Source organism: Mirounga leonina, unplaced genomic scaffold (genome assembly GCF_011800145.1).
Source record: "Mirounga leonina isolate KUSES-001 unplaced genomic scaffold, KU_Mleo_1.0 Mir_171, whole genome shotgun sequence".
Lineage (NCBI taxonomy): Eukaryota > Metazoa > Chordata > Mammalia > Carnivora > Phocidae > Mirounga > Mirounga leonina.
The window spans coordinates 14,339,422-14,354,605 of record NW_023270436.1 but is presented as its reverse complement, the minus strand read 5'-3'; the positions used below and the strand labels follow the sequence as shown (position 1 = coordinate 14,354,605).

General features: G+C 37.5%; 1 protein-coding gene across 1 annotated transcript in view; it reads left to right on the top strand.

Annotated features, from left to right (window-relative positions):
• TAOK3 (TAO kinase 3) overlaps positions 1–15,184 on the top strand; it is a 182,981-nt gene that overhangs the window by 119,365 nt on the left and 48,432 nt on the right. Inside the window, exons 10-12 of the mRNA XM_035017101.1 lie at positions 6,295–6,388; positions 7,409–7,490; positions 14,105–14,272. Of these exons, the coding sequence (XP_034872992.1) occupies positions 6,295–6,388; positions 7,409–7,490; positions 14,105–14,272 (344 nt within the window). The remainder of the gene's footprint in view (positions 1–6,294; positions 6,389–7,408; positions 7,491–14,104; positions 14,273–15,184) is intronic.

The following is a 15,184-nucleotide window of genomic DNA, read 5'->3' as shown; positions in this document are numbered from 1 at the left end:
GGGGCTTGATCCCAGGATCCTGGGATCATGACCTGAGCTGAAGGCAGATGCTTAACCGACTGAGCCACCCAGGCGCCCCTAACATGTACCTTTTTATGATGATTCAAGATCACCATCCCATCACTTTTTGTACTGTGTAGATGTAGTAATGACTTAAGTTTCAAACAGCAGTTCACACTGGGTGAAATAGGTACTTATCCCAGGAGATACTTTTAGAACTTCCTCTCTTGAGAGAGGCCCTGATATATGCTTAATTTCTGATTTTATTTTTTATAAAAATGAATTAAAGTATGTATGAAAACACGGTCTCTGTATCAGCCTAACTTAGATTGCCTTTTATACAATAATTTTCGGAATTAAAGAACAAAGTAACCATCTCGGAGTGCCTGGGTGGCTCAGTCATTAAGCATCTGCCTTCGGCTCAGGTCATGATCCCAGGGTCCTGGAATCGAGCCCCACGTTGGGCTCCCTGCTCCGTGGGAAGCCTGCTTCTCCCTCTCCCGTCCCCCTGCTTGTGTTCCCTCTCTCGCTGTGTCTCTCTCTGTCAAATAAATAAATAAAATCTTAAAAAAAAAAAAAAAAGCACAAAGTAGCCATCTCCTGAATTGTCTTATCCTCCACAATGGCTATTCCTGCAAACTGACAGATGATACTACTGAATTATACTTACAAACATAGACTGTGTGGTCAGACAAATGTGAGTTCTGATTCCAGCTCTGCCATTTCTTAGTTGCGTGATTTCTGTCAAATTATTTGAACTCTCTATGAAATTTGCATAATAAGAACCCCTACCCTACCTTACCAGGATTGTCTGGATTAAATGAAAATATAGATTTAAAGTGTTTATTATCATAATCCCTACATAGTATACTTAATAAATGTTAGCTATGTATTTTAACATCTCTTTAAACTGGAAGGCATTTTACAGGCAACAGCATTTTATAATTATAACTGGCAGCATTTTTCTCCAAATTATACATAAAATTGTGGTGCATCTTAATAGTGGTACATTTTATAGTCCGTGGCATCTTAGATTCAGAGAAGGATGGTAGTACATGCTCAGTTAATATTCATTAAGTAAAATTGTTACCAAGGACATTTAACTTCTCAAGAATTACTCAAAATGTATTATATTGCTAATGCAATAGACCATACAAGTATCTTTTTAACAGCTTTTCTCTGTATTTCTATCTCTGTAGCATTAATCTTGTAAATGGACGTATAAAAGAATGGTATTTTTTTACATGAAAAAAGAATAACCTGCTGCATATAAAACCCTAAGCAATGATTTTTCTGTTTTCTATATATCTGATATACTTTAAATTGTACTTTTAATGTTAAAATTACCTTGAAAATTGTGGATAGTGTTGTCCCCTTTCATTGTGATATTTCTTCTATAATACCGTATATATATTTTTTAAAGCTCCCTAATCTGTAATTTAAATTGCTAAGGTAACATCACAAAGGAGGAAGATGATAATGTTACTGGCACTGTCGTTCTTTCCCGGATCAAGCTCTACAGTTCCTAAGTGGTGAAGCCTGTTCCACAAATTATCTTTTGCTAAATTAATTTTCCACTGAAAGAACTAATTAAATGCATGAATCCTCTGAAATCTTTGGACACTGAAATTGTCCATTCAGCAAATATTTTATTTTTCAAGCTTATTTCAAGAGAAGTTAATATGATGTTCATTTGTTTAACCTACAGACACTTGGTTCACCTGCAAAGGTCATGATAGAAGCTGGCAAATGGTCCATTAGCCTTGTCAGGGAATTTATTGTGCTCAGAAATAAACTCTCCAGGGGAAAAAAAAAATCACAAACACACAAAAACATAAATGTTGTCATGTAGGTTTTTTGCCTGGAATTTTCATCTCCCACAGTAGCCACTTTTGATAATAAATGAATGTTGTGATGACTGTTGGGGAGAAGCAGGCATATTTACTCTTCTGAAAGCTGCTAATGATTCTTTTTCTTTTTTTTAAATTTATTTATTTATTTAAGTTTATTTATTTTTTTAGTAATCTCCACACCCAACTTGGGGTTTGAACTCACCACCCCGAGATCAAGAGTCACACGCTCCACCAACCAAGCCAGCCAGGCGCCCCCCTTTTATTTTAAAAAATAGCAGTACACGGGACGCCTGGGTGGCTCAGTCGGTTAAGCGTCTGCCTTCGGCTCAGGTCATGATCCCAGGGTCCTGGGATCGAGTCCCGCATCGGGCTCCCTGCTCCGCGGGGAGCCTGCTTCTCCCTCTGCCTCTGTCTCTCTCTCTGTCTCTCATGAATAAATAAATAAAATCTTAAAAAAAAAAAAGATAGCAGTACAGTCTACCATAAAATGCACAGGGTTGTATAAGAGGCACTGAGACCTACTGAAAAGAACACATTTCTTGGATTCTTACAAGATGGGTTGAAGTCCCATTTTAGCCTCTTACCATGTGACTTAGTTTCATTATTTAGGCTAGCTGAAACTCAGTTTCTTCAGTTGGGAAATAACGCTTGGAATAATAACCCTCTTCTTGCCGAGCTAGTCTCAGAATCCTGAATGACATGTAGCACATGGTAAGTGCCTGACCTGTGTAGTAGGAATTCAGTACATGGTACTAATTATTGTTATCGCTGATTATTATGGTTTTCAGCCACATTTGTTCATAAGAAATCTGTTGCCACAAAAACTTGGTCATTGTCTTTAAAGATTTTATTTATTTATTTATTAGAGAGAGACAGAGAGAGAGCATGAGAGGGGGGAGGGTCAGGAGGGTCAGAGGGAGAAGCAGACCCCCCGCCGAGCAGGGAGCCCGATGTGGGACTCGATCCAGGGACTCCAGGATCATGACCTGAGCCGAAGGCAGTCGCTTAACCAACTGAGCCACCCAGGCGCCCGGTCATTGTCTTTAAATAGAAATCATTATTTTTTTTCGTTTTAGTTAATCCAGCTTTTTTATGCTCCCATCCTTTTCCTTTCTTTTGAGAAAATCTCAATTACATATCACAAAGGAGACTTCAAAAGCACCCCTACTTCCTATTTTGCTGCTTCTGTGGAAGATTGTATGCAGACTATTGTATTCTACAGTAAGCGTTGACAAACTTTCTGTAAAGGACCAGATAATAAGTGTTTTGGGCTTTGCAGGCTTTGCAGCTCTAACATTCTCGTTATAACTACTCAACTCTGCTGTTGTAGCATGAAAACAGCCATAGACAATATGTTAATAAATAAGTGTGGCTGTAATTCAATAAAACTTTACAAAAGCAGACTTCTAGGTGAATTTGGCCCACAGGCCATAGTTTCCCAACCCTTACTCTGTGGTATGCTGGCTTAGCAATGAGTGCTGTCCCCATGGCTCAGAGGATTTATGTAGCTGAGGCCATCTGAAAGTAATATTTAGCAAATGCTTCTCAGACCATAGAGCCGTGTGCCGTTTAGAACACCTTTAGTCACGTGCTTCTCTACTACAGCTATTCTACCATCGTGTGGCTGGTTGTCGTCTTGTTCACAGCAGAGTGTTGGCTACTTAGAGCCTCACCATTCCTGCTTCAAATCTGAGCTACTGCCCTTCTTGTCACTACTAAATTGGATTTTGCTGTTGCTTTTTGTTCCTTCATCCTTTTTCCAAATTTCTGTTCTCTTCTTTCTCTAGTCCCCCTTCCTGGCTGTTTCTCCTCTGCAATTCAGTGTTCTTCTGAGCAGCTTGAATTTTATACCTTTTGCCAATAAGTGTGAGAGGCTTCCTATCCTTCTGGCAGGGAATGAAGCCATAACATAGAATCTGATGTAAGCCCCAAGACTTAGTCACTCCTCAGTCATTTTTGTAACTTCTTCCTCCACTGGATTCTTTGTTTGTTGACAGAGTTTCTTCTTTGCCTTAATTTGCCTTACCTTCATTTATTTATTTTATAGTTATTTTTAGACCACCAAAGATATATATCAGGTGTATGCTCAGCAGTGGGAATGCAAAGATGAACATAATAGGCATTGTCTTTGCCCTCATGAAGTTTAGCAAAGAGGACACACGTTATGTAAAGAATCACACAAATAATTATGTTGCAATAGGTAGTAGAAAGGAAAAACATAATTTGCAGTGACAACATCTAATAGGACCTAGCCTGAGAAGTCAGAGAAGGCTTCCCTAAGGAAATGCTTAAAAGCACATAATAAGCCTTAAATAAATATTCGTGAAATGAATGCAAAAATGCAATTATATTTAAGGGGAAACCTGAAAGGTTGGCAAGAATTAACCAGATAAAGTTTAGAGAATGAAAGTGAGAGGGGAGTCCAGACAGAGGAAGCAGTATGTGTGAAAGGCTCTGAAGTTGGTTCTCTCAGTGAAGCAAACGATGACTTGAGAAGAGGGGGGAAGCATTGCTTCTCAGAATGAAATGCTAGAGGTCACCAGGGTTGTGTTAATGAAGGCAAATAGGCTATGTTTAAGGATCTGGACTTTGTCCTAAGAATGATGAGAAACCACTGGTGGTGACACGATGGGTTCCTAGTTCCACACGGCTTCAAATACTTGAAGTTGTCAGAAGGCCAAGCTCTAGAAACTCTCCAGAGTGTTCCTCCTGCAAAATAAAAATAAACAAATAAATATACCTGAACCTAAACCTGAACTCTTCTACCTTTGAAACAGATATAAGTCACTACAACTTTCAAATTTCCACTTGTCGACAGTCCATGCCCCTATGATACTGGTAGCTATTTCATGAGTATATAGTATTCTATTAAAGGCTAATAAAAAGTATTTATAGATTGGTAGACTGTACATTTTAAAAGTATCAGAGAACACTTAGTCAAGACTATAAGAGGCCCCTCCAAAGCATCCTGGATGAATAGCCATAGTTGTCTTCTGCTGGGATACTGCCAGCGACTTAAATTTCACTACTCTTAAAATTGTTCATTCCAAGTTTGGCGGGGGGGGGGGGGGGGGGCTTTGTTTTCTTGTTTTCTCACCCTGGCTTTTCACAAGTCATCCTTCTGCAAGTGAAAATGTCTTTTGTGTTACTTCTGTCCTTAGTTCTTATTTCTTAGAATTGCATAGAATAAGCCAAATTCACCATTTTTAAAGTGCTTAAAAACCAAGATGCTTGATAAAACCTGAGAATTAGATTATGAATTACAAGGTGGGACTGTGTAAAGAATGCATTAGGATAAGCATGGTAGAATGAGATAGTGATTTATCTTCTAGGGCATAATAACTAGTAAATAATATAAAATCAACTGCACTCAGAACTAGAACCTTGTTTCTTTCCTTTGGTCAACAAATCGTGCACTTACTATGTGAATAACATTCTATATTGCTTGAGGAATAAAAGCATTAAGAGTACTAGGGTTGTAAGATCTTACTCGCAGAGCTAATGATTTCTTTTGAGAGAAAAGATTGTTTGTTTATGTGAGTGCAGTAGGAGAGCACATGCCAAATAAGCAGTACTAAACTAGAGCTATAGAAGTTCCAAAAAAGAGACCATGATGGGCTGAGATGGAATAAATTTATTAAGAAATACCTAACTTCGGGCGCCTGGGTGGCTCACTTGGTTAAACGACTGCCTTCGGCTCAGGTCATGATCCTGGAGTCCCGGGATCGAGTCCCGCATCGGGCTCCCTGCTCAGCAGGGAGTCTGCTTCTCCCTCTGACCCTCCTCCCTCTCATGCTCTCTCTATCTCATTCTCTCTGTCTCAAATAAAAAAATAAAAAATAAAAAAAATACCTAACTTCACTGAGTTTCTCTTTAAAAGGGGTTGGACCAACCCTTGATTATGATTTATTCCCCCCCCCTTCTCCCATTTCCCTTCCACCACCACCTGTATCATTTATTTGGCCTGGATGAGCCTTCAGACAGTGTTTATTGAGTTGAATTACTTTATCTCCCTTGCTATGTTAGTCATGTTGAAGATGTTCCGTTCTATAATAATTTTTCTCATTCTATTTTTCTGTGCCTTATGGATTGTTTTCAATGAATACATATGTTTACATTAAAACACATACATACAAAGATGTTCATACCTATTGTGGGAACACAAGCAAAGACCAGCATTTGAAGATAGGTGAAAAAAATTTTTTTCTTTGAGTCTTTTGAAATGGTTGTTAGGAGCTTTGCCAGGGTACATTAAGATGACCAGCATCCTCTTCTGAATGGCTATCCTGGGCTGACCTTAGAGATTAAAATAAGTGGATTATGTGGCACGATGACTGTAACGAGCCATTGATTTAGCAGCAAAGCTTTGCTCACAGATCCTTACTTCTTTGTCTGCCTGATTTATTTCAAGAACTGCTTTATCGTGTTTCTTTTCCTTCAGCGGAACGGAAGCCCCCCCTTTTCAACATGAATGCAATGAGTGCCTTATACCATATTGCCCAGAATGACTCCCCAACGCTACAATCTAATGAATGGTAAGACTCTGCTCTCATTTTAAGTCTCTAAGGGAATCACCATATGTATTTGGCACTTTAATTCAATCACATTTTAAATATCTGACCTAGAAACCATACATTCCTTCATTGTATGTTATAGTAAGTGACAGTGGTAGTTTATAGGCATGAACTGGCTATGCACACACACACACACACATTTTTATTTCTGCCCTCACTGTCACTTGTACTGTGTCCTTAATGTGTGTGTAGGAACTGAAATTCTACAGGGAACATGCCCTGCTATCTTCCTAATAAGTCTCATCTCTTAAATCCTGACAGTCTTGTATTGATCATCTCAGCTCTTATCACTTCTTGGCAGAGATAAAGTACCTTCTCTGATGTCATTATTTTTCCAGTTGTCATTTCTTTTATTATATGTATATTTAAGAATGTTGACACTGAACATACATTATCTATTCAGAAGACGTATTGTTCCTTATAGAAAATTGTAACATTTTGATAACTGTTTGGGCCACAAGAGTTACAGAAGAAGGGCAATTTTAAACAAGAGTGGACAAAATGGAATTCTCAAGAGAAGGAAGTTTTTCCATCCAGAAACCATATTCCTAAGTTCTCTTCCCTTATGCTTCAAATTTTACTACCTGGTTATAGGTGGGGGTGATGGAGAAGTTACCAAATAGCAGTGAAGAATATAGGCTTGAGACTTAGGAGAGTTGTTATCTTTGGAAGGAAAAATGTGTATAAAACTATTGTATATATAAATAATAATTTTAATTTTCTGACATAAACTATGATTTGATCTTGCCTATTTGTTAAGATATGTTTGTGTTGACTAACTTGAAACTCCACATTCATTATCCAAATATTAATTTTTAGATACTATAAACTTGAAAATGGTCCACTTCTCCTAATATTCCATATGTTTTATTAAAAATCTCTTAAAGTATAAAACTTTCCCTTGAATGAGAATTATTTTAAACACGCAGTGTATTCCACAGACCCTGATTTTATTTTCTTTTCATGTATTTGCACATATAGGACAGACTCCTTTCGGAGATTTGTTGATTACTGCTTGCAGAAAATACCTCAGGAAAGGCCAACGTCAGCGGAGCTATTACGGGTAATTTTTCAAATTTATATTTGAGTAGGGGGATTTAAAGTCATGTTGTAGTGGAATATAGTAAATCATCTCTGTGGCAGCTCATCATGACAAACTGGATTGGAACGTGCTGCCTTCTCATTTATCCAGAGATAATAGCTAGGCATAGAAACAGCAAGATTATCACAATGGACGGTGCTATATATTCCATGTGGACAGTTTTTTCCCCAGCTTTTCCATCTTCTCTTTTTTCCCCTCCCTCTTTCTGCCTATGACAACAAGTAATTCTCTTTGCTCTGGTCATCATTGTGATTTCCTATGACTAATATCAGCATGAACTTCAATACAGTGCTTTCAGGACAGTCTGCCAATGTTTCACATGCCAACTCAGGGATTTTTGGTTAGGTTGTTGCCAAATCATCAGGCAGTGAAGATGTACAATAAGTGTACAAAGCATACATTTGCATCACATTACATCATACATGTTGGTGACAAGAGTATCACGTTAACTCCATTCATTTGATTTAAACATCGCATTTTGGGGCATCTCGTCATGTAACATTTATTATAAACTTTATATGTAGATTCCATCAATATCAGTGAAGTGTGTGGAGACTTTTACAACATAAATATCTTTTATTTGGCACAAACTAGTCCAGATTTATTTAACCTCTTTATGTATGTATATTTTTCAACTCTTTTTTGTTGGTTGGTTGGTTGGTTTTAAGAAAAACTCAGAAAGATTATATTGCCTAAATTTGAAAGCTTAAGACTGTCAGCTGCCTTTATAATTGAAGAGCACCTTGTCTAGGTCACAAATTCTTGATTTACATTTTCTTTTTCTGAGAACTCTGTAAACATTATTCTATTTTCTGGCTTTAAGTGTTCCTGAAGATGTAGGTCTGAAGCCAGTGAGTTTTTCCACATTAAATTAAGTTTTTTCTTCTTGTAAATAGTAGCCCACAGAAATATGGTGACCAAAGCAACAAGGCAAAGGACTCTGTCTAATTCCCTTTGGTGTAGGGCCATCCTGTGTTCTAGACATGAACTCTACTCTGTATGCCTCATTGATAGCTCCACATTTCTGTAGGGAAAAACGACAACCAGAACAAAGCACCAGATAACCTAAGATAAAGTAGTATCTTTATTACTTTGAAGTAAGTGAAAAAAATTTTTAAATGGTGGTGGGGAGTAGAAAGCACTCCCATAAAGGGAAAGAGATAATTTGGGGCTATATTAAAATTAAGGGGGGAAAGCACCTCAGAGAAGAAGATAATACAAGGATTCAAAGATGAATTTTAGGGTACAGACACTAAAGGGATATAAAAAGCAAGCAGGCAGAGGTAAGAAAAGAAATGGAAGAGAAAAATTAAAACACAAAATCATAAGCAACAAACTAATGTAATAAACCAACCCATGTAGGGTATTTCCAGTGATAGAAAGTTGTAAGGAAATAAAGCAAAGTTAAATGCAAGAGGAAAAATTATAAAGGTGATCATAATGAAGGTGACTCATGTGGAAGACAGGAGATCTAATATACACCAACCTGTTATTCCTGAAGAAGAAAGCAAAACGCATCTAGCAGAAGATATTTAAAGTGTACCTGAAGAAAAGTTTATTGGAAATAAATGTTTAGATCTTTATTTGACTTGATTTAGTCTTAATTTGATTTGGTGGGCCAAATCACATGAGCCCACCCTTTACTCAGCAAATATTTACTGATTGTCTATTGCATACCAAGCACTGTTCCAAGCACTAAACACACAAGTAAATATATGATATCAGTTCATAGTAAATTCTTTTTTTTTTTTTTTAAGATTTTATTTATTTATTTGACAGAGAGCGAGAGAGCACAAGCAGGGGAAGCGGCAGAGGGGGAGGGAGAAGCAGGCTCCCCACTGAGCAGGGAGCCTGATGTGGGGCTCGATCCCAGGACCCTGGGATCATGACCTGAGCTGAAGGCAGACACTTCACTGACTGAGCCACCCAGGCGCCTCCATAGTAAATTCTTTGTGGGAAGATAAAGCAGGGACAGGGATGAAGAGTGATGGTGCCTGGCATTCCCTTTTTCTTTCTTTCTTTCTTTTTTTTTTAAAGTAAACTCTACCCCCAACGTGGGGCTCAAACTCACAATCCTGAGATCAAGAGTTGCACATTCTCCCACCAAAGCCAGCTGGGCACCCCAGGAGCTGGTATTTTAGATGAATTAGAGAAGGCCTTTCTAGGAAGATAACTTTTAAGCAGAGCCCTGAAGACAGACACCATGGAACTGATCTTCAGTAACCTGATGAAGTTCCTGAACTCCAAGGATAAAGAAAGATTCCTACAAATAGGCTGAAAAAAAAAAAAAAAGTATTTTGGGGTGGATCTTTGACCCAGCTGAGGTGCTTTTTAGTTATAAAGGCAGCTGACATTTTCAACCTCACAATTAGTTGATTTTTTTTTTCTAATAGCTTTTTAAAAAATTGCTCAATAGCAAAATCCAGTCAATCTAGTAATAAAACAAGACAGAAAAAGAGTGAGGGAGAGAAGGAAGAAAGAATGAATTAGGAACTGAAGAAACTGTTAAAAGGACTGGTAGCAAACACCAAATTTAAATTGACCCCAAAAATTTTTATGTATTTCTTTTGCTTGGTTAAAGAGACTACATTCTTCATGTTGAATAGGTAATACAAATTTCAAAAGACAGAGTATGAAAAGTAAATCTCCTTCCTATTCTAGGACCCTCTCTAGAGTTAGCAACCACTGTCAACAATTTTGTGCATGTTTTTCTAGAGATATTCTATGCATATGGAAGTAAATATACCGATTTATTTTTGCACCAATGGGGGCAAACTGTAAACACTATTCTACCTTGATTATGTGTTTGCCTGTTTTACTTCATAGTATGTTTGGCGTATTTTTTATGTTACTACATGCAGAGCTACCTCATTCTTATAAATGGATCCGTAACATTTTCAGAATGACTGTACTTGTTTTAACCAACCTCTTTATGGTGTTTGTAGTCTTTTGCTATTACAAACTACTGCAGTCATTTTCTATGTGTTGGTTTATACCTGTATATGGATATCGAAAGAATAAAATCCTGCAAGTGAAATTGCTAATCAGAGGGAATATAGATTTTAAATTTAAACAGATACTGACAAAAATCCTCCTCCAAAAACGTTGCACCAATTTATAGTCCCACTAACAAAGTATGAGGACCAACACTTTTTGAACTTGGCTCTCAGCTCAGTGGAAAACTTACAGTATTTCTTGTTACGAGCTAAGTTGAGCATCTTTCATAGGTTGAAAAGCTCTTGGTTTCCTCTTTTGTATACTTTTTGTGATCTTTGCCCATTTGTCTGTTAGGTTTTTTTTCCTTATTATTTTGTAGTAGATCTTGCAAATATTTTTTTCCCTATTTCTCTTTCGATGTTCTTTATGCTGGGCTTCTTTTGAGAGGTCATGCAAAATTTGTTATAAAGAAGTCAACTTGTTTCCTCCCAGTTGGCTATTTTGTTCCCAAATATTTTTAGGTAATTCATCTTTTCTTCACATTTTCTTCCTGACATTTTAAAATGTCACCTTCACATTGAATCCATTTAAATACAGAGCCAAGGTAAAATCATTTATATGGTTAATGAGCAGAACGTAAGCGCTATAAACATTGACAATGTAAAAATACTAATGTAACTAGAAAAACCTAAGGGTAGGAAAGAAAGATAAGTGTACTGATTTTCCTGTTTTTCAGAGTAGATGGTCAATAATATCCTTAAGTTGAAATGCATAGATTAAAAAAAAGGTAACTCCGATCTCCTTCATTTTTTTCTTTTCTTTTCTTTTCTTTTTTTTTTTTTTGGTTAACTTTAGAGAGTCTTTTCAGAACTGGTAAGTCTTGGTGAAGAAATTATAACTGAAGTTAAGCTTTACTTCATTGTCTTCTAATTCTGCTACATTTAAGCATACCTTAATTTAATAGACTTTCTTAAAGTTAGCATGTATAATCTTTCCATGTAAAATTATTTCTAGATATCTATTATCCTGAGAGAGAATGTCTGAAATGATGTTCTTTAATTTAGTAATATTTATTTCTGGATGGTGGAACTTGGGATGATTTACTTTCTTTTATGCATTTTTCTGTATTATTTAAATGTTTCAAGGAAATATACTTTCAAGAACAGTAAAACCATTATTTTAAAAGGATCTGGGGATCTTTTAGCTGTAGGGGTTTCGAGAATAATGGGCTTTGGAGAACAGGGAAGAAATGGGATTGCAGGCAGAAAGAACATAAGCAAAGGCATGTAGGTGTGAAACACATGGCATGAGTCAAGAACTATCTAGAATGTACTATATGCATTGGATGGGAAAGAGGATTAGGAGTGACTAGATTTGAACATAGAAATACACCCACGAACCTGGCTGTAAAAGGCCAAATTTCATCATGGAGGCATGTGTTTAAGACGTTGAGTGTATCAGTTTTAGAAGGCTTAAACAGGTACGGGTTTAATTATCTTGTGCAATAAGAAGTCCAGGGCGTTGAGGAAGGAGATGTTATAAGCAGTCCAGAGCAATAAGCAGCTCAACAATGTCATCATGGATCCAAGCTCCTTCTATCTTCCTACTTTATTATCCTCAGTATGTGGCTTTTATCTTCTTGGTCACAAAATTGCTCCTGCATCTCCAGGACTCAAGTGTTTATCCCAAGAGGGAAAAAGGAGGAAGGGCAGAGTGGGAAACACCTTTTCTTCAGGTGCTTTGCCTTTTTATTCTAGAAAACAAAACTTTCCTCAAGGACTTCTGCCTCTATAGTATCTCACCAGAACTCAGTCATACTGTTATCTGTAACTCCAAAAAAGGCTGGAGTTCAACTCTTTACTTTCTAGTGCTTACAATAAATGAAGGCAAGGAAAAGAGGTTGGAATGGGAGATGAATGGGACACCAGTGTCTGTCACAATGAGTGACACAATCAAATCTATGTCTTAGAAAGATAACAGCAGTGGTAGACCACCAGAAAACAAACACCAAATGAGGAAACGTGGGTTACAGGCGTAGCTCTTCCACTATTTGACTGTGTAAATCACTTAACCTCTCCATGCCTGAATTTCCACACCTTGAAAATAAAAGAATTTCTAAGAGCTATTCTTGCTCTAAAATTCACTGATCCTGAGTTATAGCTTGAAGTTCACTGAAAACCAGTTTGCTCTTATATAATCACAAGTACTAGAGGAGCAAAATAATTTACTTTCTCCCTTTCATGCTCATCTGGTACTATTCAGGCTGCACTCACTTCCGGGAATAGTGTTTCATTTTCAGAAAGGACTCTGCAGAGGAAGAGATATTTTATAAAACCAGGAGCAAAAGCCACAATTCCCCTGACAGCAAAGTCAGGATGAAGAACCACAAGACATGTGCATGTTTTTCTCACAGTGGCCCTACTCCTCTTTTATAGCTGTTTAACTTATGAAGAAATGAAATCCATTCCATCATCCAAGGCCTACCACATTGTATCCCATTTTCCCAATATCTTCAAAGTATGATTTCACATAAGTGAATTTTCCACATAACTAACTTTTCCTTTAAAAAAAAAAAAAAATTCCTCCTCCCACTTTTGATCATTTTCTGCGTAATCTTGTCAAAATACATGATGTACTTCTGTGCCTTCTTAAAGAAAGCATAATGAACATAATTTCACTTCTTGGTGGCTCAGAAACAGTAGTGTTTCATCAACTCTTGGAGTATAAAAAGACTGCATGAGGAGCATTTTCCCCTTTGCAAAATAGCCCACAAACCTTTGTTCATTTTTATGTGGTTGGTTGGTAGGTGTGTTAGTCATGGATTTTCCTGTCTTTTTCTTGACTGCCATGCTGCCTGAAAACTTTCATAGGACAGTTCTTTTTACAACAAATAACTCTAGTTCTAATAGCTCTCCATCCTCTCTTCTCCCACTTCTATTCCCTCTTTCTAAACTGATACAGGCTAAGAAACCAGGGAACCAGAATATGTGTAGAGATCACTGATAATATTGAAAGTGAGGGCCATTTATACCAGGAAAAGTTTAAGGACTTTGGGGCAGTTACTTTCACTCCTCAAAGGCCCTTTTCCCTTATTTCTGGTTGTACAGCTCTGTAAAGGCAAAATGAAGTTGCCAGAATTATGACCTCTAAATAAATTGAGTAACTGCCGTATTTTCAAGCATACACTAGAATGACCACAAGAAAACAAAATATATACAAGTCTGTTTCAACAGGGTAGGGTAGGGTGGGTAGGAGGATTGAGGCAAATTATGACAATAATATCTATAACTCTGCATTGCTTCTACTTGTTATGTATATTCAAATCTTTCGGATTTGAAAGTTACAAGCCTCTAAGCTACTAGTCATTATTACTTATATGTTAAAGTAACCTCAGGAATTCTCAAGTAAACTCTAGGACGAAGTCCAAAAAATGGGGCTTGAGGAAGAAGATAAAAACATAGTTATCTCTTTATAAGATTTATGTAAAATGAGAGGCTATATGAAATGAGTCATATCTTATTATTTCTGCAAAATCAATAGGCCTATTTTATGTCTATTTACTTTTATAATGTAAATCTTGCCCCCCAAAATCTGTTTTCTCATTTTCAGTTTCTGTTTATTTCTCCTCCCTCAATCAGCACGATTTTGTTCGACGAGACCGGCCAATACGTGTCCTAATTGACCTCATACAGAGGACAAAAGATGCTGTTCGCGAATTAGATAACCTACAGTACCGAAAAATGAAAAAAATCCTTTTCCAAGAGACGCGAAATGGACCCTTAAATGAGTCACAGGAGGATGAAGAAGTAGGTTCAGTTTATTTGGTAGGCACTGATGGGGTGCCTACTACATGGGAAAGTTCTGGACTGGGCACTAGGAAAACCACTTTTGGTGATAAAAATGTAATTGGTGCTTTGGGCCTCAAGAATCATGCAGAGTTGACAAAAGAGACATTCATAAAATAACTCTTATATAAGACAAAATATGAAAAATGCTATTGAGGTGTGTCACCATGCAGGGGTCCATAGTGGGGAGAAAATAAGCCTGCTGGGGGGGGATTAGTGAAGTTTATGTGCAGGATATGATGTGGGTGGTTTCTGAGAGACAGGCATAGGACATTTTAGGCTCAGGAGAGTGCTGTGCTTTAGGAAGATTATCCTGGCAACAGAGTGTATTACGACAGACTGGAATGTGTCACATTCTGTATAATAGTCCATGCGAGAGGTAATAAGGGCAATGTCAATGGGGATGGGGGGAAAGGAACACTTCTGAGAAACACTGTAGAGGTAGATTTGATAATACAGTGCTTCTCATTGAAAGTGACAGTGACAGGTGAAGAGGAGTTTAAGGTGACTCTGAGCATTTTAACCCAGGTGACTAGGGTATGTCAATACAAAGAACAGAGAAAAAGAACCAAGGAGAAAGAGTAGGTTTCGAATGATTTCAGTTTGATACCTGTTGAGGTTAAGGTCCTGGCATCATATGCTGCCGACATAGTATACAGATGGGAGTTTTCAAAGGAGAGGTGACTTTGTGTTTTCTCATTCAAATAACTTAAGAAGGATTGGTTGAGGTAAGGGTAATGACAGTTGGGACACCTGAATGGTGACGTCTGGCAGTTGGTTGGAAAATTCAAACCCAGGACATAAGAAAGAGGTCTGGGTAAAGGGTGGTTGGCTGGGAGTCAAGAGCATTAAAATGGTAATGAATCAGGCGTT